The following is a 22,626-nucleotide window of genomic DNA, read 5'->3' on the forward strand; positions in this document are numbered from 1 at the left end:
TTTCCAGACTGACTTTATTTCCTCTCCTTGTGTTCATATATGTCTGTCCCATGAAAAAGCATCACAGGTCTCAGATCCATTGCCCTACTTTTACAAAAGGCTGTGGAAACCCAAGGGATCCTGGATCACAGCTCTGGCATGGAAGGGATGATACTGGAGCACATCCCAGTGACTCAGAGCAGGCAGGGCAGGGAGACTGTGACTGCTCCAAGTTTCAGCCACTGCCCAGGACTGCTCTGACCGAGACTACAGAGTGAGACAAATCCAAACAAGCTCAGGACTCTCCTTCCAGCACCTCTGCTTTGCACTTCTGTGTCCACCTGTTTCAAAATTCACAAGTAGATTTCACTGAGTTATTCCCATTTCATTCCTTTTGAGGTAGGAAATCTGTAATTTACCTTATTGCTGGGTTGGCTTTTTTTTTTTTTCAAAAAATAAAAGTTTTGGATTGTGTGCTGAAGAACTGCAACTACCACATTTTCAGGAGGAGTCAACAAGATAACTATCAATCCAAGAGTGGAAAGGGTTTTCTTTAAGGAAGAATATGCTGTGACATGCTGGAAGATGCAATATCTTTAAAAAAGAAATTAATTCATTATTGGTTTAATTATTGTTTATGAATTTGTTTCTATAAGGGAATTGTGCTTTGATATTACAACACTACCATAAATTTAAAGAGAACTGTGTCAAAAAAGAGCAGAACAGAAAATATTATTTCAAGTTAGATCTTCTGTTCAAGACTTTGGTTGGTGTACATGGACTACAGGAAGAGGCTGATGGATCTGGACTAAGAGGCTGAGAGGGAATTCAATACCAGCCTACAACTATGTTGAAGGGACTCACAAAGGGGACAGAGCCAAACTCATCAGGGTAAGGGGCAGGAGATCCAACAGGAACAAATTATTGGTGAGTTACTACTCCCACACTCATGTAGTAAACACCTGGCAGCTGAATGTCCTCGGAGCCAGGTATGGACCTCAGGTCCCACACCTGGAATCACCTGCAATCCTCTCCTTGTGAAACTAAACAGTGTTGTGAACTTCCAAGCACCTGGAGGCATCCCTATCCCAGCAGGAATGAATCTAAAGAGTGCTTAACCCACAAACACCTCACCAACCTTCACTTGTGGCTGTGCTAAACACTCCCAGAAGGGAAGGGTAGGGATGGGATGACAGCTCAGGTGGGAAGTCTCCTCTTAAATAACCTTCTGCTTCCTCCATTGTGGTCAGTTCCAGAGGGCAGGAAACTCGGCTCCTATGGAGGGGCAGAGAAACAACATGGCATGAAGAGACAAGAGGGCAACCTCACCCAGCAGGGCCTCAACCCAATGTGACAACTGCCATGCCTCATTAGAGGTAAAAATTATCATTTGGGAAGGGAGGGAGGGCAAAGTCCAGGCACAGAAAGGCACTGGAGCTGGTTGTGGGGAAGAGAGAACAGCCCTGAGCCACTCTGGTTGCTCTGAGATCCTTGAGATCCCCATTAAAAAAGACAGAGAAGGAATTCAAGATAAAAAGAAGGGACAATGACAACAGAAAGATGCACTGCCCAAATACAGATGTTCCCTGTGACTGAAAAGCAAAAAAAGTTATTAAACTAATTTCCAAACCAGCTCTACAGTCAGGTCTGGGGTTGTTTTTCCAAGAAGGATTTCCATGACACAGGTCATGATGTATCCAGACCTGGATCTGGTAGATCTCACCATGTGGGGACTCCTCACTTACAGGATGATGAAGCTGGTCAGCTCTTCAGTTCCCCACATGCCATCATATGTCACTGATTGCTCTCCCTTCTGGTAAATCTTGATTGTAGGAAACTGGGTGACATTCTCCTGGGTGCAAATTCCAGGCCAGTCCCAGCAGTTCACCCGGGAAAGCAAAATCCCAGGAGTTCCTAGAATGGAAAATAAATACTTAGGAACAACATGAAAACCTAAAAATACCAATAAATTGGTTGAAAATGAGAGGTTTATTAGCTCATTTGGATAATTTTGTATTAATGCTCCCAGAATCTCAAAATCCAGCCCTGAACACACAATCCCTTTGAGTACAGTTCATCTTCCCTCTTGAAATCATTTTGGATATGCCTTACAGTTTTTGGACAGAGAAGTAATTATTTGCAGGCTGTGAATGCATTAAATATCCCATGACAGAGGAGTAATTATTTGCAGGCTGTGAATGCATTAAATATCCCATCAGGTGTGGATTGTTCCAAACAACAGACTATGAAGAGAATAAACTCAGGGAAGTGATAGTTGTCAGAAAGAAACTCCCAGAGACATTTCCATCTGGCTGGTAACAAAAAGAGACACCACGAAATCCTGAGGCAACTGTCCAGGAGCACAAATACAGTAAGGAGAGGTACTGGAAATACCTTGGGAATAAGGCCAACAGAAGAAACAATGCAGGCTCTCATTTACAGGAAAGAGGGAAGATAAAGCTTGGCATGGGGGAGGACGATGCACTCAAGGCTTTGTAACTTACTAAGGTGCTCAGTGTTGAAAAATGTCTGTTCTACCTCAAGCACGAAGCCAAACACACACAGAGCAGTGAGAGGGGGTGTAAGAAAGAGAGATGTACCACCACAGTCTGGTGGCATTCCCACACCATGTGCTCTCAGACACAAGGTGGAATTCCTGGGATCATCCTGGGACTTGATGATCCCTGTGGATCCCTTCCAGCTCATGCCAGCTGCTCATCTCCAAGCCACTACCAGACACCTGTATGACCTTAAGAAAAGGGTCTCACGAAAAAGGGAGAGGGAAAGGAAGAGCACTTGGGAATTACAGGGCAGTCAGTCCAACTGGGGATCCTGGGAAAAGTCCTGAGAAAGTTTTTTATGGGTGTCACCAAAGTGATAATCTCAAGGGATTGGTGAGCAGTGAAACAAAGGAAGGTTGGTTCCCTGTCTGCCCTCCATGAGCCCAGGACTTCTGCAACTCCAGCATGTCCTTCATCCCAGAATCATGGAGTCACAGACTGGTTTGGGTTGGAAGGGACCTTAGAGACCATCACATTCCAAGGCCCTGTCACAAACAGGGACACCTTTCACTAGACCAGGTTGCTCCAAGCCCACTCCAACCTGGCCTTGAACACTTCCAGGGATCTTATCAGCCTTTCTTTCATCTTCAGGCTGGGCAAAGACCAGCACATGCTGCTGCTGGTCCATGGCTAAGCCTGACCTAACCCAGCCAGGTGGACCTCCACAATGGTCACTCCCTACCCCTCCTTGGCCTCCAGTCTCACCTGAGCTGCCTCCCACTGACTCACAGGCCTGACCAAGGACAGCCAGACTCTGCAGCTGTCCCTTCCCACTGCAGGAATTCTGTATCTCAGAAATCTTCATTCATTCCTCCCCTAAATTTCTTTGAACAGGATTCAACAGCTACATGGGAAAGATGAGATGAAACCTAGAGCCAAGTACACAGATGGATGCAGATCAGTGTCCTTCAGAAACCAGGGCTGGGCAGGTGATGAGGATTTCCCAAGAGAACAGATCAAACCAGCCACTCTTTATTCCCTCCCTATCCTGGGTTTGATCCTGATCACTGTTTTCATCAAAGGCCTGGCTGATGGAATAAAACATATCCAATCTTCAATGATCCCAAGCCCAGAGGGGCAGAAAGCAATTTGAAGGGCAAATTATAAGGCCAGCAGCATTCCATGAGGAGGAGCAGGATGCACAGATACCAACAGTGCTGCAGAAAAGGGCTGAACTCCCAACTGCATCTGCAAAGCATGGGAAGAAAATAGATTTCTGTCCTGGTGAAACCTCTGCAGAGCCCAGCAAGTCATGCTGGGAAACATCTTTTTTGGAAAGGCTTAAGCAAATGAGAATCTGGAGATGTTTGGAAGACGTGCCTGCTGAGGAAAAACCCAAAGAAGCTTTGACTGGAACTTGCCAGGAAGAAAGAAACAATAAAATCTTACGATATGCAAAATCTGCTCTGGAGGAGCAGTGAGATCAAGGACAAGCAACAACCCATTCCCAGGTGGGCAGGTTTGACCAAACATTAACACAAGCTACTGAGAACCAAACACAGCTGAGTGTTGCACAACCTCTTGTTGCCCAGAGGGTGGACTCCCCATCCCTGGAAGTGTCCAAAGCCAGGCTGGACAGGGCTTGGAGCAAGCTGGGATAGTGGAAGGTGTCCCTGCCCATGGCAGGGGTTGGAACTGAATGATCTTCAAACCCAAACCATTGGGGGATTCCATGCATATTTCTGGCAGAGAAGCTGTGGAAGGGTTTCAATCACAGGTTAGAAACGTGCCTGCCAAGGATGGTAAGGGCATCTCCACAGACAGGCAGAGGTGACCTTAGCATGAGTTCCCATTCCCTATCCCTGTGTCCTTGGCATCCCACTGGACCATCCTGGCAACCCTCATTTCAGGTCCTGGGTTGCAGCTCCCACGAGGAGTTTGCTGCTGCTCTGCCTTGTGTCAAACTTGTACAGAAAAATGAAGAGGCAGCACAGGGCAGAGGGGCTGCAAATCCCCTCAGACAGGCAGGAGTTGTCAAAACACTCCACAAGAACAGCAATGGTTTGTGTCATTTCCCACACTCTGCAAAAACATCGCAAATTAAGAGCCTGACCCTGGATTTATTTCACACCTCCAACCCAGGAGAGCTGGTTCTCATCATCTCTTACCACATCATCTTGTGTCTTGCCCAACTCTGGAAAACAATGCCATGGAAATAGGGTTTGAGGTCTTGTTAAAATTCAGTTGTGAGGCTGCTCAGAGGTCCCTCAAATAGGAGTTCTAATATTTGGATACAATTTCAGGGAATTTTCTACCAGGTGCTCTGAAGAAGCCCCATCTGGCCTGGATGTACAGGATGGTCACACTCCCATCACAACAGAGAATATCTGCCCTAGGGGTCTTAGAAAATTAGGACATGATAAATCATTAATGTTGTAAAGAATGAGAGAAAACAAGAATCCTTCAAATTTCTGATCCTTTGGAAGGCAGGACTGGCATGGTGTTGGAGTGTGTCCTGGGAAGGGAATGGAGCTGGGGAAGGGGCTGGAGCAACTGAGGGAGCTGGGGGGGCTCAGCTGGAGCAAAGGAGGCTCAGGGGGCACCTTCTGGCTCTGCAATCCCTGCCAGGAGGGGGGAGCTGGGGTGGGGGGGTCAGGCTCTGCTCCAGGGCACAGGGACAGGAGGAGAGGGAACGGCCTCAAGTTGCACCAGGGAATGTTTAGGTTGGATATTAAGGAAAATTTCTTCCTCAAAAGGGTTGTCCAGTCCTGGCACAGCTGCCCAGGGCAGGGGTGGAACCCCATCCCTGGAGGGATTTAAAAGCCATGTGGATGTGGCACTTGGGGACACGGGTCAGTGGTGGCCTTGGAAGTGCTGTGGGAATGGTTGGACTCCATGATCTTAGAGGCCTTTTCCAACCTAAACAATTCCATGGTTGTATTAAAAAAACAGCTCACCTGAAGAGCTGGTCCAAAGGCTACAACAGAAGTTACATATGAAGTGCTGCACTTCAAGAGGAGAAATCCAATATGGAATGGGAAACAACTCCCCAGACAACATCACACAATGGTCTCCTAAACCCTCACTTCAGATTTAGGCTCCATGGATATATATTGATAAATCATGCAGGTGATTTTCATGCCTTTGAGCTACAACTTCACCCCTTGTCTTTGGAAGACTTTGGTCAAGAAGACTCCACAAGCACCAAGAGGGAAGCAGGACCGTTTTTCATCACAATATATTGCTCTTCTTAGGTATTGGTTTCCTCTCCTCTTTCCAAGAAAAGGCCAATGACACATCTAAGAAATGCCTGGCACTGTCTCCCCTCACATCCTCTTGGCTAAGGGGTCCTGCTTCCAAAAATTCCCATCTTGCCATAGCAAACCAGAGCTGCAGGAGCCCCAGTGGCACTGGGAATGGCTTGTTCTTCCTCCAGAGCAGAAAATCTGCTCAGCTCAACTAAACTGGATCTCTCACAAAAGGGAGAACACTTTTGGGCTGTAAACTTCCCTTTGTGAAGATCTGTTGAACATCTGTTGTGGGATGACTCATGGGGTCATTCCAGTCTCCAACCTCCTCCATTCCTCTGTGCTTGATCCCACATGGCCTGTTCTCAGTGACACTTTGCACAAAGAATTGGCATCAAAGGGAGGACCTGGTTCTGCAACTCACAATGTGCCTCAAGCTTGGGTGATTCATGGCTCAGAAAGCTGGTGGGGGCTTCCCAGCCCTTGGGAAGAAAGCTTCACCCCAGAGGGCAGCAGGAATACCAGCACTTCTGGGGATCTGAGACATTGCCCCGAGCCATACTCTGTGTTCTACTCCAGTCCTGCACAGCTCAAGGTTTTCTCCCTGACCCAGAGCTCTGTCCTTGCATCCTGGCCATCACTAAGAACCCAGGGACCACCATCCTTTGAGGTCTTCCAGCTCCTTTGGATGCTGGTCCTCCCAGTTCCCTGAGGCTCCCTCAGCAGCAGAGACAAAGGATCTCCAGATCCACTAAGGCAGCTGAGCTCTATCTGCTCTGAGGTCGTGGCAGAGAAAGCAAATTTGAGTCATTCCATAGGTCACATCTGGCCTGGGAGTGTTTGGTGGGACCTCACTGATCACAGAGGAAAGGCCCTGACCCCAACCAGTTCACAGTCTGTTGAGAATCTGTCTGTGGCTGAGATTGTTATCAAGTGATTAAAAAAAACTGTGGTAAAACCCTGGCTGGGCAGAATCCACCCAGGGTTGGCCACTGGCTCAGGAAGAGGCCAGGTTTTATTCATGGACTCTCCTTGTTGCTCCTTGAGCTGGTCTGGCTGCTGAGGGGTCCAAAAGAAACCCCAAATAATCAACAACCATAATATTTCTAACAACAACAGCCACCCCTCCTGACCCTTCCTGTTTATTCCTGGGATTTCAGTCCAGATCAAAGCTGCTGGTGACTTTCCCTTCATGCAAACTGTGGATGCAGAACTGCCTTCATCCAAACCACAGCACTGTCCCCAGCATTCCCAGGAGGGTTTCTTGTAAGCAACTCCCACTGCATCTGCTTCCCAGAAAACTGGCTGGGTCCTCTGCAGGCTCCACACATGTCCTCACTGCTGAATCCTGCTGGCACTCTGCAGGACACGGTGCCCAGTGCCAGGGAAGTGCTAACACCAGGAAAGATGAGCTGTGATGGAGAAGGAAAACCAGGAGAAGGCACCAGGCACCTCCAGAGGTGTTGGAACAGCTCCCACCTGGATCCATGCAACTTCCCTGCTTTGCTGCAGTGAGTTGGGAATGAAGCTGCCTCAGTGTCCCTTGCAGCCAAGGGGACAAAGAGGTGCTCCTGGAAGAGATTCAGCTCATGCAAGAACCCACCTCTCTCCACAGACCAGGGTGGGATGGGCTTGAGGACCTGAATGAAGCTGAAGTGGTGCTTGCACTGCTCAGGAACTGCTCAGACCCTCTTCAAGGATTGCTCCCTCCTGCCTTCATTCCACTCCCTCCTGCCTTTATTCCCAAACTCCCCCATTGTTTAAGTGCTGCTGAATCTTAACCATCAGGTGTTATTTATGGAGTTCTGTGGCCACCTCTGAGATTCCCACGTAATTAAACCAGTCTCCAGGCCTTGGAGGCACAGGGAGTGTAAATTCTCCCTCTGACACCATCTTGCCCACTGCATCTGGGCCTGCCCACACCTGTCTGTCCTGCTTTCCCACAGAACCAGGGCTAAATACAACTCCTTTCCAGACCAAGTAATTCCATGGACAGGAGAGTTGATGGGCCAACCAGAAGGGCAGCATTTAGTGCCTCTCGTTGGCCTGTGCAGACCAAGCCCAGAGGGGCACAAACAGGACCCTGTTTCCATCTTACAGGCCACAGTTCCCCCCCTGTTCGCTCCTCTTTGATCCAAAGCCCACCCTGTGTCACCCACTGCCACTGGTGCCCTGTCCTGACCACTCCCAAACTCTTCCTCATGGAGTCACTGTGCCCAACACCCCCATAACAGGATCAGAGAGTGGTTTGGATTGGAAAGGGCATTAAAGACCATCTTGTTCCGGCCCTGCCATGGACAAGGACACCTTCCATTAGACCAGGTTGCTCAGAGCCCCATCCAACCTGGCCTTGAATGCTTCCTGGGATGGGGCATCTGGAATCATAGAATCATTTAGATTGGAAAAGCCCCCTAAGACCATCAAGTCCAACCATTCCCACAGCACTGCCAAGGCCACCACTGACCCGTGTCCCCAAATGCCACATCCATATGGCTTTTAAATTCCTCCAGAGACGGGGACTCCACCCCTGCCCTGTGCAGCTGTGCCAGGGTTGGACAACCCTTTCAGGGAAGAAATTTTCCCTGATATCCAGCCTAAACCTCCTCTGGCACAACTTGAAGCCATTTCATCCCATCACCTCCTACCTGGGAGAAGAAACTCTGCCAAGATCACTAAAAAAGAAACAAAGGACTCTTCCAAAGCAACACAGTGTGTCTATGCCTTCCTTGAGAGCTTGAGGGGGGAAAATGAGTGTATTCCAGGTGAGGTGTCACCAATATCCTTCCAGGGAGGAGTAGGAACAGTGTGGATCCCTCAGCCCCAGGGCACTTTACCTTTCAGGTGATCGGCCACCTCGGAGTAGGAGCGCAGCAGTGCCAGGGACACGGCCTCCCCTGCAACACAGGAGAGGGGAAACACACCCTGGGGGACAGGCAGGGGACACACGGCCCCACCTTGCCCTCTGACAGTGTCACATCCCAGTCTCTACATCCTGAGGTGCTTCAAGCTCTGAAAGGCTTGAAATAAATAAGGAATATTGAAATTTATGCTTCTGGATTTCTGCTTTTTCATATTTTAGCAGACAGCAGCCAGCTTGTCTAGGCCAACCCATGAATCATAGAATCATGGAATGGATCGGGTTGGAAAAGACCTCCGAGATCATCAAGTCCAACCCTTGGTCCAACTCCAGTCCCTTTACCAGATCATGGCACTCAGTGCCACAGCCAAGCTCACCTTAAAAACCTCCAGGGATGGGGAATCCACCCCCTCTCTGGGCAGCCCATTCCAATGCCTGAGCACTCTCTCTGCAAAGAATTTTTTTCTGCTCTCCAACTTCAATTTCCCCTGGCAGAGCTTGAGCCCATCGTGCCCCCTTGTCCTATTGCTGAGTGCCTGGGAGAAGAGACCAACCCCCACCTGGTCAGAACTTCCCTTCAGGGAGTTCCAGACAGTGCTGAGGTCACCTCTGAGCCTCCTCTTCTCCAGGCTAAACACCCCCAGCTCCCTCAGCCTCTCCCCACAGCACTTGTGCTCATGCTACCATAATTTCCCCTCCTGTTCTACATTTTTTCCCTATAAAATGAAGGTGAAAAGCCCTATGAACATGGATATCTCCTGTCCTGGAGGACATTATCACACATTATCAGTCAATGAGAAGAACTGATTTAATCTTGTTGCTAACAGGGTGAGACCCCCAGGGAAGGACTAGGCACCTATTTATGGTTTAAACTTCTCTCCAGGAGCCTGGAAAGCCTGGTGAGTATTCCAAGGTTAGGGAAGGGACAGCCAGGCCATGTTTCATACTCACAACTGGCATAGAACAGCACCACGGCCTGGGCAGCCTCCGAGAGGGAAGAGTGGAAGATCTCCTCTGTCAGGACAAGGACCTGCTCCAGGGGCAGCTCTTGCTTCTTGTCCCTGGAAACGGCTTCCACCACCTGGTCATCCTGGATGTCTGCAAGGAACCCACAGGAGTGCACAGAGCAGGGGAAGCTGCAGCTCCTGGGCCACCCCAGCAACACGTTTTTGTAAGGCAGAACCTCCCAGCAGAGACATGGGGGTAAATAACTACCTCTTATGGGGAGGGCAGGGACACACACACAGTCAAACCCACCAAAATGCCCTTATCCCACCTCACACCACCTCTCCCTTTGGATCTGAACACCACTCTTTAAGTGTGTTGGCTCCTCTAAGATCCTGCCCCACTTTTTTTCAGAAAACACACCCAATTCTGTATGGAGAACAAAAGCATTTTCTGTTATTCACTGCATGTTTTCTCCCTGGGGAAGGCAAGTCTGGAACTGCTCTCACAAGAACATGTCCCAAAGCCTTTCAAAGACACTGGTAACTCTGAGGCTCTTCAGATGCTTGTAGAGGACACTGTTTTTGTGCACTTTTAACCCCTTGTGCCTCTGAAGCTGGTGCCTCCAAGCACAAGCCCCTCTGTCCCTCACACAGCACTTCTGTCACTGTTCCTTTCACAGCTGTTCACTTTCACCCCTGATGTTTCCCCTAAAACTTATACCTGTCTGTCATATCCCAGTGATCTCAGAGCATGAAAGAGCCACTTTGTGGCCACCATGATGTGACTGTGATGGTTTGCAAGTGTTCTGTAATGCTTTAACATGTCTCTAGCAGATGCTGACTCATGTCCTGTCTGATCATAATCAGCTTTCCAAAGCTTGATTTCACACCTTGATTGTTATTCTCTTTTTCATCCTCATCTTCCTCCTCCTCCTCCTCCTCCTCCTCCTCCTCCTCCTGGATTTGTTTGACCTTGTTCTTATCTTCCACCAGGGTTATAACTTCATCAGTGTCTTCCAAGACCAGGTATTGGATTGGCACTCCCTGAGGAAAACAGAATAAATCAGTAGCAGCAAAACATCACTTTCTGCCTATTCTGTCTGCAAATCAAACTCATGGGGCACCAACTCCTTATTTTTGGGGTATGTCAACAGACCCTAAAGCTCCCAAACAGGAGAACAGCTGGGTTATGTTTCTTTTTTGTCACTCCAGGCTGATGTTTCCTGGTGAGGAATGAAAGTGACCACCAGCTCCACCTTCCAGCAACTTAACATGGATCCAGCACTGCAGGAGAAATGTGAGTGGCCAAGCAGGGAAGGAGAGCAGCAAGGTACGGGGTCCACTTGGATTTCCCCTCATTAGAGGGGCAAGGTTGGGTCCCAGCAACCCACCAGAGCCTGGGAAACTGGCATGAAATATCCTTTATGTCATGGAGCTCAGCCAGGAAGAGTCTTCCCAAGAGTACAGGGGCTGTCAGCCCATAGAAAGGAAAGAGCAAAATGTATTTCTCAGAAATGAGACCATGTCTGCTTAAAACCAGTTCTGGCTCTGGCTCAGACAAAGGCACTTGAGACAAAATAGAAATTTTATCATGAACTGAGAGAAATGACAAACTGCTGGCACCTCCCATTGGCTCTGAAAGGAGCAGCACAAAGTGCACATCCATCACCAGGGCATGGGAAGCCCTGGGGGAACGCTCAGGTCTGATCCTGTATCTCTGCAATCACAAGTGTGACAGTTCAGGTAATCTGGGGCAGTGTGTGCTCTCTGGAATCTGCCAGCACCCAATCCCATCGTGCCTCACAAGCTGGGTCAGGTCCCTCCAGGGTTTAGCTCATCTTGATCAAACTCATTTAACTCACACCCTCCCTTCTCCCAAATCACTGCCAGAGGCATTTGGTAACATCAGCTCAGCACAAACCTTTGGTTGTTTGCTCTTAGTTTCACACTCATTCCCTCTCGCACCTTTTGATGCCTTTCCTGAGAGGGTAAGGACCTCAATCTTTGGGGAATTTGTACTTGGATGTAGTTCATAACCTTGTGTTGCCTTAAGGTGTAGAGATGTCAGTTTATGTTTTGAACCCAAAATAAACTTGGTATTTTATCTTTCCCAGCAGGCACAATTTCTCTGCAGCACCCAACTCTGGCAATTCCAAATCATAGAATCATCATGGAATTGCTTGGGTTGGAAGGGAACTTAAAGATCATCCAGTTCCAGCCCCCTGCCATGGGCAGGGACACCTTTCACTATCCCAGTTTGCTCCAAGCCCTGTCCAGCCTGGCCTTGGACACTTCCAGGGATGGGGCAGCCACAGGTTCTTTGGACAACTTGCTGCACACACAGGTGCATCTTGGGAAAGACTCTTCCCCTTGAGCTTCAGGGAATGCTGTCAAATCACAACAGAGCCAAGCAACACCCCAACACCTCTTAAAAGCATCATGCCCAGGAAGGGACATAAGAGTTGTACAATAAATAATTCAGCATCCAACCTCATCTGGTGTCTTCAGAGCGACATTGGATCGGTGCAGAACATTCAAATCTACGAGGTCCCTTCCAAAATACAAAGTGAATGTTAGATGATGTGACATCTCAGCTCATCTCCACCTCCTTTTGCCCCTAAACTTTCTGTCAGTGCTATTTCCTTTCCAAAATCCCTCTCAGTCTGACTGGTTTTCCACTTCTAAACCAGCAAGGTAATCTGATTCTGGATGAGTCCTTCAATCCTCTTGCAGGACACAGCCTGATTTTATTGCCTTTTATCCAAATTTAAGCCCACTGACTGTCACCCTGGTGCTGGAATAACTGAGCTCAGAACCACCACAAAAAGCAAGGAGAACCCCAAAGCACCTGAGAGAAATACCTGGACAAAAGGGCAACTCCTGCTTTGCCCAAGAGCTGCCAGGCCACAAACTCTGCTGTCCTCCTGTCGGCCTCGTAGGTCTCTTTCTGGCTCAGGATGAACACAAGGGGCAGCCCGAGCTGTAGGTGGACAGTGGTGACCTTCTCTGGGTCCTCAGCAACCTCTGTCTGCAGAACAGACATGGTTATATTGCAGCACAGCTCCACAGTTTTTAGGTGCCTCAGCTCTTCTCCTGCACAGCCCAAGCCACCAAGTGTCCCCCAGCCACAGAAATGAGGAGAACCTCAAGAAAAAATTCCAAACCCAATTCTAAAACATCCAAAGAAGCAGAACCCACACAAGGCCAGTTAAACTGTTCCAACATGTCATGACTTTTCCTGTTAAAAACCTGGGCTTTATTTTGCATATTGGTGTTTTTTTGGCTTAGCAGCTCCAGGTGTCAAAGCCCCATTCATTTTATTTACCTGGCACCCATTCCCTGGGGCAGACTGAACATCCCAGCCACAACATGCAAGAGCTGGAATCCTCTCCCTTCCTGCCTTGGACAAGCTGCTTCATGACAGCATGGAGCTGCTTGATGGCTCCATGGGCCAAATCCAGGAGACTGAGTGAAGGAGACACTTCCCAGCTCATCTGCTCAACCTTGTGGATGGGCAGAGATGACCAGAGGGAACAGGAGGCTGCTGGAGTTCACTGCTCCGTGGAAAGAGGAAATAGGAAGGAACATCCTGTTCCTTGTGCTCAACGAAGTGTGAAGGACTGATATCAAATTCCACAGGGTGCTGAGCCTCCTACAGGGAGTCTACAGGAGCAGCTTAGGACTTTGGGTTTGTCTGGTTTGGGAAGAGGAGGCTGAGGGATGACCCCATTGCTCTCCACAGGTTCCTGAGGGGATGTGGAGAGGGAAACACTGACACCTTCAGCATATCCAGGGATAGAACACGTAGAAATGGTTCAAAGCTGCATCAGGGCAGGTTTAGACAGGACATTAGGAAGCATTTCTTTACCAGGAGCATGGTCAAGCACTGGAACCAGCTTCACATCAAGGAGGGCAGTGCTTAAGAGTCATTGGGAACATGCCCTCAATAATTAACTTCTGGCCAGCGCTGAACTGGTCGGACAGCTGGGCCAGATGCTCCCTGTTCCTCACTTGGACCCAGTTTGGGAGCTTTGCCATCAGCTTCATGGGGAAGGGGCAGGTTCTTATGCTCAGCTTTGCCCTCTGCTCTCTCACACCCACCCCAGCTGCCCTCACACCCACAGCTCCTCTTTCCCATCATACCACCAAGGGAGCCCCCATGAGCTTGAGGTGCCTGTGGATGTTGAGCAGGGTCAGAGGCTGTCCCAGGGCTGTCCTTCTGCAGGGCTGTGCTGGGTCTGTGGCCCTCTGGCAGTGGCAGAACAGCAGCCAGGCAGAGGATACATTGGGGTCATCATTGCTGTGAGAGAAAAACAAAACACTGAGCAGGGCTGGAAAATGCCCTGACGTAAGGACCAGGTTTCTTGATGTGTTTTATAGGGCACATGATCCTCAAGTTCAGGGTTTGGCAGGATTGTGGAACAGGCTGAGAGAGTTGGGGGTGTTTACCTGGAGAAGAGAAGGCTTCAGGGCCCCTTCCAGTGCCTAAAGGGACTCCAAGACAGATGGAGAGGGACTTTGGACAAAGGCTTGGAGTGACAGGATAAGAGGGCACAACCTTAAGTTGAAGGGGAGCAAGTTTAGATTAGATATTCTGAAGGAATTCCTGGCTGGGAGGGTGGGCAGGCCCTGGCACAGGTTGCCCTGATAAGCTGTGGTTGCCCCATCCCTGGAAGTGCCCCAGGCCAGGTGGGACAGGGCTTGGAGCAACCTGGGCTGGTGGGAGGTGTCCCTGCCCATGGCAGGGGGTGGGAATGGGATGGTTGTTAAAGTCCCTGCCAACACAAACCATTCTGTGATTCTGTGACTCTATGAACTCTTCCAGAGTCACTACTGACAGGTACAATTGTGTCCAGGTATATAATAAGATCTAATGAAAGGTGTACACAAGGTGCAAATGATCCCAATTCCAAAGCAATTGGCCCAGCTTGAGAAGGACTCAAACGAAGCTTTTCTCAGTGGGCTCAGCCATCCCACTGCAGGGCAAACCCTGGCAAGAGGAGGAGAGCTGAAATCTTCAGCTTTGCTCATGTCTTTCACCTCACTGGTGACATCTTACAGTGCTGTACAAGGAATATTCCACCTTTTGAACAGCACTGTTTGAGGCTGTGCCAGAGGAAGTAGTGAGATAATTCCCTGGATGGTTCCCTGCTTATTCCTGCCCTGACACCATCACTGGTGTTGGCCTGTGGGTTAAATTTGGGAAGTCATGTGCCTTTTTCTGTGCACCCACTCCCACTCCTGTGACAGGGACCACCTTTGTAAAGGGATTTAAGATCTCTCTGTGGAAGAGCAGAGTGCAGCATTAAGCCCCCAAATCCTGCAGCATTAAGCCCCCAAATCCTGCTGCCCCCCGTTGCTGAAAGCAGTTCCTGCCGGTGAGGCTCCCACCATTCCAGCAGTTCAGGAGGAGCCGCTGGTGCCCTCTCTGCTTTAAGGAAAATTAAAGCCAATTCCTGCCAAATGACAACCGTGCCATCTAGTGGCAGCCACAGCACCCTGTCCCTGATATCCTCAAGGATGGGTTGGCATCTTGGGAAAGACCACACTCTGGTGCCTGCTCTGATGTCACCTGTGACAAAATCACAGGTAAATCGTTAGAGAATTATCAAGGTTGGAAAAACACTCCAAGACCATGGATTCCAACTGTTCCTCCAGCGCTGCCAAGGCCACCACTAACCCATGTCCCCAGGAGCCCCATCCACATGGCTTTTAAATTCCCCCAGGGATGGGGAATCCACCACTGCCCTGAGCAGCCTGTTCTGTACACCTGAAAACCCTTTCCACGTGGAAATTTTACTCAATATCCAATTTGAACCATCCTTGGCACAGCTTGTTCTGTCCCTTGTTCCCTGAGAGAAGAGCCCGGCCACCCTCCCGGCTCCCTCCTCCTGGTAGGGATTGCAGAGAGCCAGAAGGTCCCCTCTGAGCCTCCTTTTCTCAAGGCTGAGACTCCCCCCAGCTCCCTCAGCTGCTCCTGCTGCTCCAGCCCCTTTCCCAGCTCTGTTCCTTTCTCTGGGCACACTCCAGCCCCTCAATGTCTTTCTTGTCATGAGGATACTCCAAGACCAGGAACACAAGCAGCTGCTGGTTTTGGAAAAGCAAACCAGATCTGACTGTCCACCCTTGGCACAATATCCTAACACCATCCCAGATTTGACCTGGGAATCTGAGAAGCCAGGAGTGGAGCCAACCTTTGCAGGGAATCATAGAATCATAGAATCATAGAATCGATTGTGTTGGAAAAGACCTCCAAGATCATCGAGTTCAACCCTTGGTCCAACTCCAGTCCCTTTACCAGATCATGGCACCCAGTGCCACGGCCAATCTGTGTTTAAAAATCACTAGGGATGGTGAATCCACCACCTCTCCGGGCAGCCCATTCCAATGCCTGATTACTCTCTCTGTAAAGAATTTTTTTCTGAAATCCAACTTAAATTTCCCCTGGCAGAGCTTGAGCCCATCGTGCCCCCTTGTCCTATTGCTGAGTGCCTGGGAGAAGAGACCAGCCCCCACCTGGCTATAACTTCCCTTCAGGTAGTTATAGACAGTGCTGAGGTCACCTCTGAGCCTCCTCTTCTCCAGGCTAAACAACCCCAGCTCCCTCAGCCTCTTCCCATAGGACTTGTGCTCCAGTTCCTTCACCAGCCTTGTTGCTCTTCTCTGGACCCCCTCCAGCACCTCAATATCCTTTCTGAACTGAGGGGCCCAGAACTGAACACAGTACTCAAGGTGTGGCCTCACCAATGCAGAGTACAGGGGAAGGATCACTTCCCTGGTCCTGCTGGTCACGCTATTTTTGATACAGGACAGGATCCCATTGGCCTTCTTGGCCACCTGGGCACACTGTTGACTCATGTTGAGCTTCCTGTCAATTAGTACTCCAAGGTCCCTTTCTGCCTGGCTGCTCTCCAGCCACTCTGTGCCCAGCCTGGAGCGCTGCAGGGGGTTGTTGTGGCCAAAGGGCAGGACCTGCACTTGGCCTTGTTGAACTCCATCCCATTGCAATCAGCCCATCTCTCCAGTCCATCCAGATCCCTCTGCAGAGCCCTCCTGCCTTCCAGCAGGTCGACACTCCCTCCCAACTTGGTGTCATCAGCAAATTTGCTGCTGATGGACTCAATCCCCTCATCTAAATCATCACTAAAGATGTTAAACAGGACTGGACCCAGCTCTCTCTCCACAGTGGGAAGTGTGTTTGGACATACCCAGTGGCTTTCAGCAGCGATGCCTCAGTTGTCAGAACAAACTGGTGGATGGTCCCATAGACAAAAGCCGCCTCCATCACAGCTCTGTGCTCTGGAAAGGGAAAGGCAAGATGAGCTCAGCTCTGCTCCCTCCAGATCCCCTGTTTCATCCTTCCCAGGTGTAAATATCAATTCCCAGGCTTTTAGAAACTCTCAGCATGGAGCCACAGCTGTCTGATGACACACTGTGAAGAGAATAATTGGTGCTGGACCTCATTCCTGATCCCCAGCAAACACACAAGTGGCGTTTGTGAGTCCATTCCACTGCAGAACCAGAGAGCTGGATTTATTTATTTTAAAGACAGCAACCACTGACTTGCTTTCCCTCTCCAAGTCCAACTCTGAAAATTTATGCTCCCAGTAAAACCTTCCTGATTCAACTCATTCCTTTGGAAACACAGCAAGACATATGGAAGTGGAGAACTTGGGGCTGAGGGGCCATTTCAGGTTTCCATTTGCAGCATTTTGGGTCAGAACCTCAACTCCTGTGTATTGAAGTAAAAGAAAGGCTCTGGGATGAGAACAAACATGGAAAGTTGAGTGTCAATACCTGCTGTCCCAGTAGCTGGTACGTAGGCAAAGACCATGTTTGACTTCCCTTTCAACACATTTTCAATGTTCTGAAGGTCTGCCAGGGTTTCAACATATTTAACTTCATTAAAGAGCAGGGCACTGAGGAGGCAGAAAAAACCCTCATTAATGATTTCTTTAAGAGCCACACAACCATGATGGGGAAAAGAAGGTAAAATTCCAGCTTCTTGTTGGTAGAATAAAGATTCACAGCCAAATATGGCTGTCCAAATGCTGGCAAAGTTGTCTCAAGGGAGAAGATTTAACAGGGTCAAACCATATCAAAGACAGAAGCAAAGCCAAACCTTCTGCTTGGCTGAGAGCAGCCTCTGGAATACCTGGGGTTGGTACTGAGGCAAAATATTCTATCACCAAGTGGGAATGGAAAGTAAAGGATTTCACAGGGCTGGATGTGGTCTGTACTTACAACAGAACGTTGGCAACAATGGAGTTCACATCAAAGAGGGCATCGGTGGGGAACTCTCTGATCAGGATGTTTCCTCTGGGGAAGGAAAAAAGAATCACCAAAGGAACTGGGAGAGATACTTTCCACCTGGCAGCAGGGAGTCTGTGAATTCTCTCAACCCAAGGCAGGCACAGAAGGACAGGGAGGATGAGGGAGAAATGGCAAAACATGGCTTGAGATGCCTTTGATCCCAGCTGGGAATTGTTCAAGCCCAAGTACCATTGGTTGAGCAGGGTCCTGCTGCACTCGGGGACGTGGGTCTGTGGTGGGTTTGGAGTGCTGGGGGAATGGTTGGACTTGATGGTCTTAAGGTCTTTTCCAACCTAAATGATTCTATGATTCTAAGTACCCCAGTCAAAGAGAACTGAGCTGATACGTTGATATGGGTTTGGCCAAGTGGGCCTAAACTTAGGCTTTAAAGTTCAGATTAGGCCTGGGAATTGTCAGTTGGAGGAGCTTCCAGCTGACAACCCACGGAGAGACCCAGAGCTAAACCTTCCCAGGGCACAGGAGTTACCCACACCAACAGGAACAGCACCCAAGAGTGGTTTTTTCTAGGACTAGACCCAAAACCTCGTGGTCTGAGTGTAAGTCTGGGGGATTGGTGGTGGGAGACCACAGGGACAGGAGAACAGTGATGGAGGGCTTCTCCCATGGCTTCATCCCACAGCTCATCCCTCTGCTGCTCCAAGGAACATGGGCAGGTGGGAGGTTTCACATTGAGGACAAAGCATCTACTTTGCCTTGTGGGACTGTCTGGAGGCACTTTTTGCTAAACTCTGTAGGTCCCCGCAGTCCTCATGGCTCCTTTCTCCCTCCACAGACACCTCTGATCACTGACATTGTTTCCTTCCAACATTTGCCCTGGAAAGGAATCCCAGTGCAGTGCCCAGAAATCCCCCTCACCTGAACAGGTAGGCTTTCCTTAAGGCATTTTCTTTTCCACAATACCTTGAGACATCCTCTTTGGGACAATTAACCTAGACAGCAAAGGCAAGTAATTACACAGTCAGCCCCACAAATTACCAAACACATACAGCACTGCAGCTTTCTTCTGTTCAAGAGTGCAAATACAGCCTTCCCAAGATTGCTGGGAGAGAAAATTCTGTAAAATGGAGTCCAGAAATGGGAGCTGGAGTTTGTGTTCCAGTTCTCCAGCTCAACTTGCTGATTTGGACCAGATGGGATCAAGAGATCCCATGATCTGCCCAGCATATTTAAAGTGAGAGATCCCTGCTTGCTTATTAAATTTGGCCTGTAACTGAAAGAAATGAAATATATTCATATATATAAAAGCACTAATAGTCCAACTACACTTGCCTAAATTTATAATTTCCTCACCTAAATCTGAATAAAATTTCAGCTAAAAACCCCTTTCTATGAAATATTTATTGCACTGAGTTGAAAAGAAGTGAATCAACCCCACCCATCATGGAAATCAAACAGGCTGCCCAGAGAAGCTGTGGCTGCCCCATCCCTGGAAGAGTCTGAGGCCAGGTTGGATGGGGCTCGGAGTAAACTGGGATAGTGGAAGGTGTCCCTGCCCATGGCAGGGGCAGTTGGAATAAGATGGCCTTTAAGGTCCCTCCCAATCTGTGATTTTATGATTCTATGACAATTGTGTGCCTATCCCTTCCCTACCCATCTCTTCCCATCTCCTCCTCCGTCCCTCCTACCCAGCAGTTTCCCTCTGTACCTTCACCACTGAAATGCCATAGTCCTGAAGGGCCTCGGCCGAGCTCTCAATCTGCTCCAGGAAGGGCTGGGCACCAGGAGAAACTGAAACACAAAAAACCCTCTGCAAGTTCTCAGGGTCAGGAGCATCCTCCTGTCACACACTGAAATCTGGGAGCTCTGTTGGTGCTTCAGCTCATCCCAATGTCTTTGGGAAATAACACCTGGGGATGATGAAGGATCAGAACAACAAAACAAAGCCAAGGGTCTCCTCCTAATCCATGACAGCCCTTAGCTCTCCTGCATGTAAGGGATCACCCTTTCCCTGGCAGGTAACATGGAAGAGAAACTTGCTCCTTTGAGGGGTCAGTTCCTTAGGAGACTGGGTTTCTCTTCCATGGTACCTTTAGAAAATATTATAGAAAATTAATGAAGAAGCTTGCAGGAGTGTTCCTAGGACACAGCCAGGAAAGAAGCCATCCCAAAAGGTCTCTGCCTGTCAGGAGCACTTGGAGCTGTGCAAACAAAGAGCTTGACCAGCTCCCTTTGGGTTTAAAAATCTCAGGAGTTGCCCCTTCATTGAGGAGGGCCGCAAAGTGATTGGAGGGATGGAGCACCTCTCCTTGAGGAAAGTCCCAGAGAATTGGAATTGTTCAGCCTGGAAAACAGAAGGCTCTGGGGTGACCTAATTGTGGCCTTCCAGTACCTGAAAGGAGCTTCAGGAAATAAGAAGAAAAACTATTTACAAGGGCCTGGAGTGACAGGACACAGGGAATGGCTTCCTACAGTCAGAGGGCAGGGTTAGATGGGATATTGGGAAAAAAATCCTGACTTTGAGGGTGGGCAGGCCCTGGCACAGGCTGGGCAGAGAAGCTGTGGCTTCCCCATCCCTGGAAGTGCCCAAGGCCAGGTTGGACAGGGCTTGGAGCAACCTGGGCTGGTGGGAGGTGTCCCTGCCCATGGCAAGGGGTGGGATGAGATGGTGTTTAAGGTCCTTTCCAAACCAAACCATTCCATGATTCTGGGTTTGTTCCACTTTCATCCAAGGCCAATGTAAATGCTCACTGTGAAATACTTACCATGAGGGGTGAAAAAAGCCAGGGATGCTCGTCCAGCTTCCAAGCCACTGAAGTAGTGCTGGGGGCTTGGCTCCTGCAGCAGCCCTGCACGTCCAGGCATTGGGATGGAGGAAGCACAGAAGAGCAGGAAAACGAAGGAATAAACCCATCTATCCCCTTGGTCTGTCATGGCTGTTGTCAGCTGTAAGCATGGGAGAGTCACAACTGCAGGAAAAAACCAAAAACATACATATAACATAAATACACAAACACATATGTGAGTGTTTCACTGCTTAGGCAGGTGCAGTGTGACCATAATTTCCATGTGAATGTTACTATTAATGGTACACAAACACCTCGAGGACATCATGAATTAGTCACTCCAATAGCAGGTGACTCAGACAACTGCAGAGAGGGCAGCAAAGGCCATTCTCTTGTCTACAAGTGCACAAACCCTCAGTGCTTCAGTTTAGGACTGGTTTTTGTCCCTCGTTTTTACTTTTCCTGAGTCAAACAGAAATTAAATGTACAGGTAGAAAGCAGTGACAGTATCTTACACAAACCCCCACCCAAAGTGCTTCACTTCTTGCTAAAGAGCTTTGAGGATGCCAAAAGCATCTGTGTGTCACTGAAAGGTGTCTGCAAAGGGATGGACATACCAGGGTTGACAAAAATCAAGTGGCCATTTGAGATTCAAGCATGAGACCTTCTGTTTCAGAGCAAAATACAAACGTGCACATTCTGTCACCTATTTATGCTCAGAGGGAGGAGGAATTTTGCACGGATAATGATAAAAACTCTGTAGCTGAAGTCCTTAACATGAAGATGTGATGCTGGTGCTTCAAGAACACATGCTTTGATTTATTTTTTACAGAATAACTGATTTATCTCTTGTATTTATAAGCATTTATGTAACTTAAAAGAATGCTATTTTGATAAATACCATTGGTTTTCCTTTACTATGTGTTCAGAAGTCATGATACAATTGAACTTCTGTAGGATTAACAAAAAAAGTACATTACCCTTGACCTGATCTACATGTAACAATAAATCACACAAGAATTCTGCAATACTTTTTGCCACTTTCAGGGAGAATCACAGAATGTTAAGAGTGGGAAGGGAGCTTAAAGATCATCAACTCCCAAACCCCAATACATGTATTAAGTGTGAATTTTCCTGAACAGACTGGTTTTGGTGGAAGGCATCCCTGCCCATGGCAGGAACAAGATGGTCTTTAAGGTCTCTCCCAACCCAAACCAATCTGGGATTCTCTGATTTCAATGGTCGCTTCAGACCCTCTGAGGCAGCTGAAAACACCTGACATCCATTGCAGGGAGCAAAGGGCTGAGCTCACTGCACAGCCAACCCTCGGCTGCTCCACCAAGACCCCCCGGCCAGTCTACAGCAAAGGTGGATACATTTTCCCGCCTTGCAGAGCCAGTCCCTCTGGATACCAGCAGTGTATCCAATCGGTGCCATGGAATAGCCTGCCTGGAGCCGAGCTCACCAGTAGGCGCCCACCAGAGGGTATTTAGGACAGGACCCAGAGGCGCCCAGTGTGAGGTGCGGTGTCAGCGCAAGATGCTGCTGGTGCTGCTCCTACTGCTCCTTGCGCTGCCTCCATCCTGCTGGTCCTGCCTCCTGCACCTCTCCTGTGTCTCCTGCACCCTTCATGTGTCTCCTCCACCCTTCCTGTGTCTCCTCCTTGCCTTGGTTCGGCTCCTGCCTTCCCTCGGGAGCTGACAGTGCTCTGGTTGACCTGCCCGCTGCTGCCGAGCCGAGCCGAGCCTGTCAGCCCGCACACACCGTGCTGCCTCCCGCGGCTGGTGAGCATCTTTCTTTGTGCTTTTTATATTAGCTTTTGCTTTTCCTCTCTCCCTCTCCCTCTGCTCTCCCTTTCTTTCGCTTGTTTTTGTTTACATACAGCCAGTTATCTCTTTGACTTGCAGTATTTGTGCCTTAATCTGGTTTTAAAGGAATCAATTAACAAACAACGCCCTCAGTCGGTCTCAGATTGGATCGCAACATCTAATGGTGTGGTCTGCAGGATTCCTCTTAAACTGGATGTTGAAGTCAAAC

The 22,626-nt window shown here is 49.0% G+C and overlaps 1 protein-coding gene across 6 annotated transcripts in view; it reads right to left on the minus strand.

The window, feature by feature from the left end:
- The window catches only part of TXNDC16 (thioredoxin domain containing 16), a 113,848-nt gene that overhangs the window by 13,960 nt on the left and 77,262 nt on the right, over positions 1 to 22,626 (minus strand). For all 6 annotated transcript variants that reach the window (XM_071557224.1, XM_071557223.1, XM_071557221.1 and 3 more), the window contains 14 exons: positions 20,569 to 20,772; positions 19,512 to 19,594; positions 18,722 to 18,795; positions 17,777 to 17,851; positions 17,330 to 17,451; positions 16,741 to 16,831; positions 13,676 to 13,832; positions 12,394 to 12,560; positions 12,023 to 12,083; positions 10,423 to 10,576; positions 9,537 to 9,683; positions 8,563 to 8,622; positions 1,725 to 1,893; positions 1,118 to 1,254 (listed from right to left, as the gene is read on the minus strand). In XM_071557224.1, coding sequence (XP_071413325.1) covers positions 1,118 to 1,254; positions 1,725 to 1,893; positions 8,563 to 8,622; positions 9,537 to 9,683; positions 10,423 to 10,576; positions 12,023 to 12,083; positions 12,394 to 12,560; positions 13,676 to 13,832; positions 16,741 to 16,831; positions 17,330 to 17,451; positions 17,777 to 17,851; positions 18,722 to 18,795; positions 19,512 to 19,594; positions 20,569 to 20,772 — 1,701 coding nt within the window. The remainder of the gene's footprint in view (positions 1 to 1,117; positions 1,255 to 1,724; positions 1,894 to 8,562; positions 8,623 to 9,536; positions 9,684 to 10,422; positions 10,577 to 12,022; positions 12,084 to 12,393; positions 12,561 to 13,675; positions 13,833 to 16,740; positions 16,832 to 17,329; positions 17,452 to 17,776; positions 17,852 to 18,721; positions 18,796 to 19,511; positions 19,595 to 20,568; positions 20,773 to 22,626) is intronic.

This window comes from Pithys albifrons, chromosome 6 (genome assembly GCF_047495875.1).
Source record: "Pithys albifrons albifrons isolate INPA30051 chromosome 6, PitAlb_v1, whole genome shotgun sequence".
Taxonomy (NCBI): Eukaryota; Metazoa; Chordata; class Aves; order Passeriformes; family Thamnophilidae; genus Pithys; species Pithys albifrons.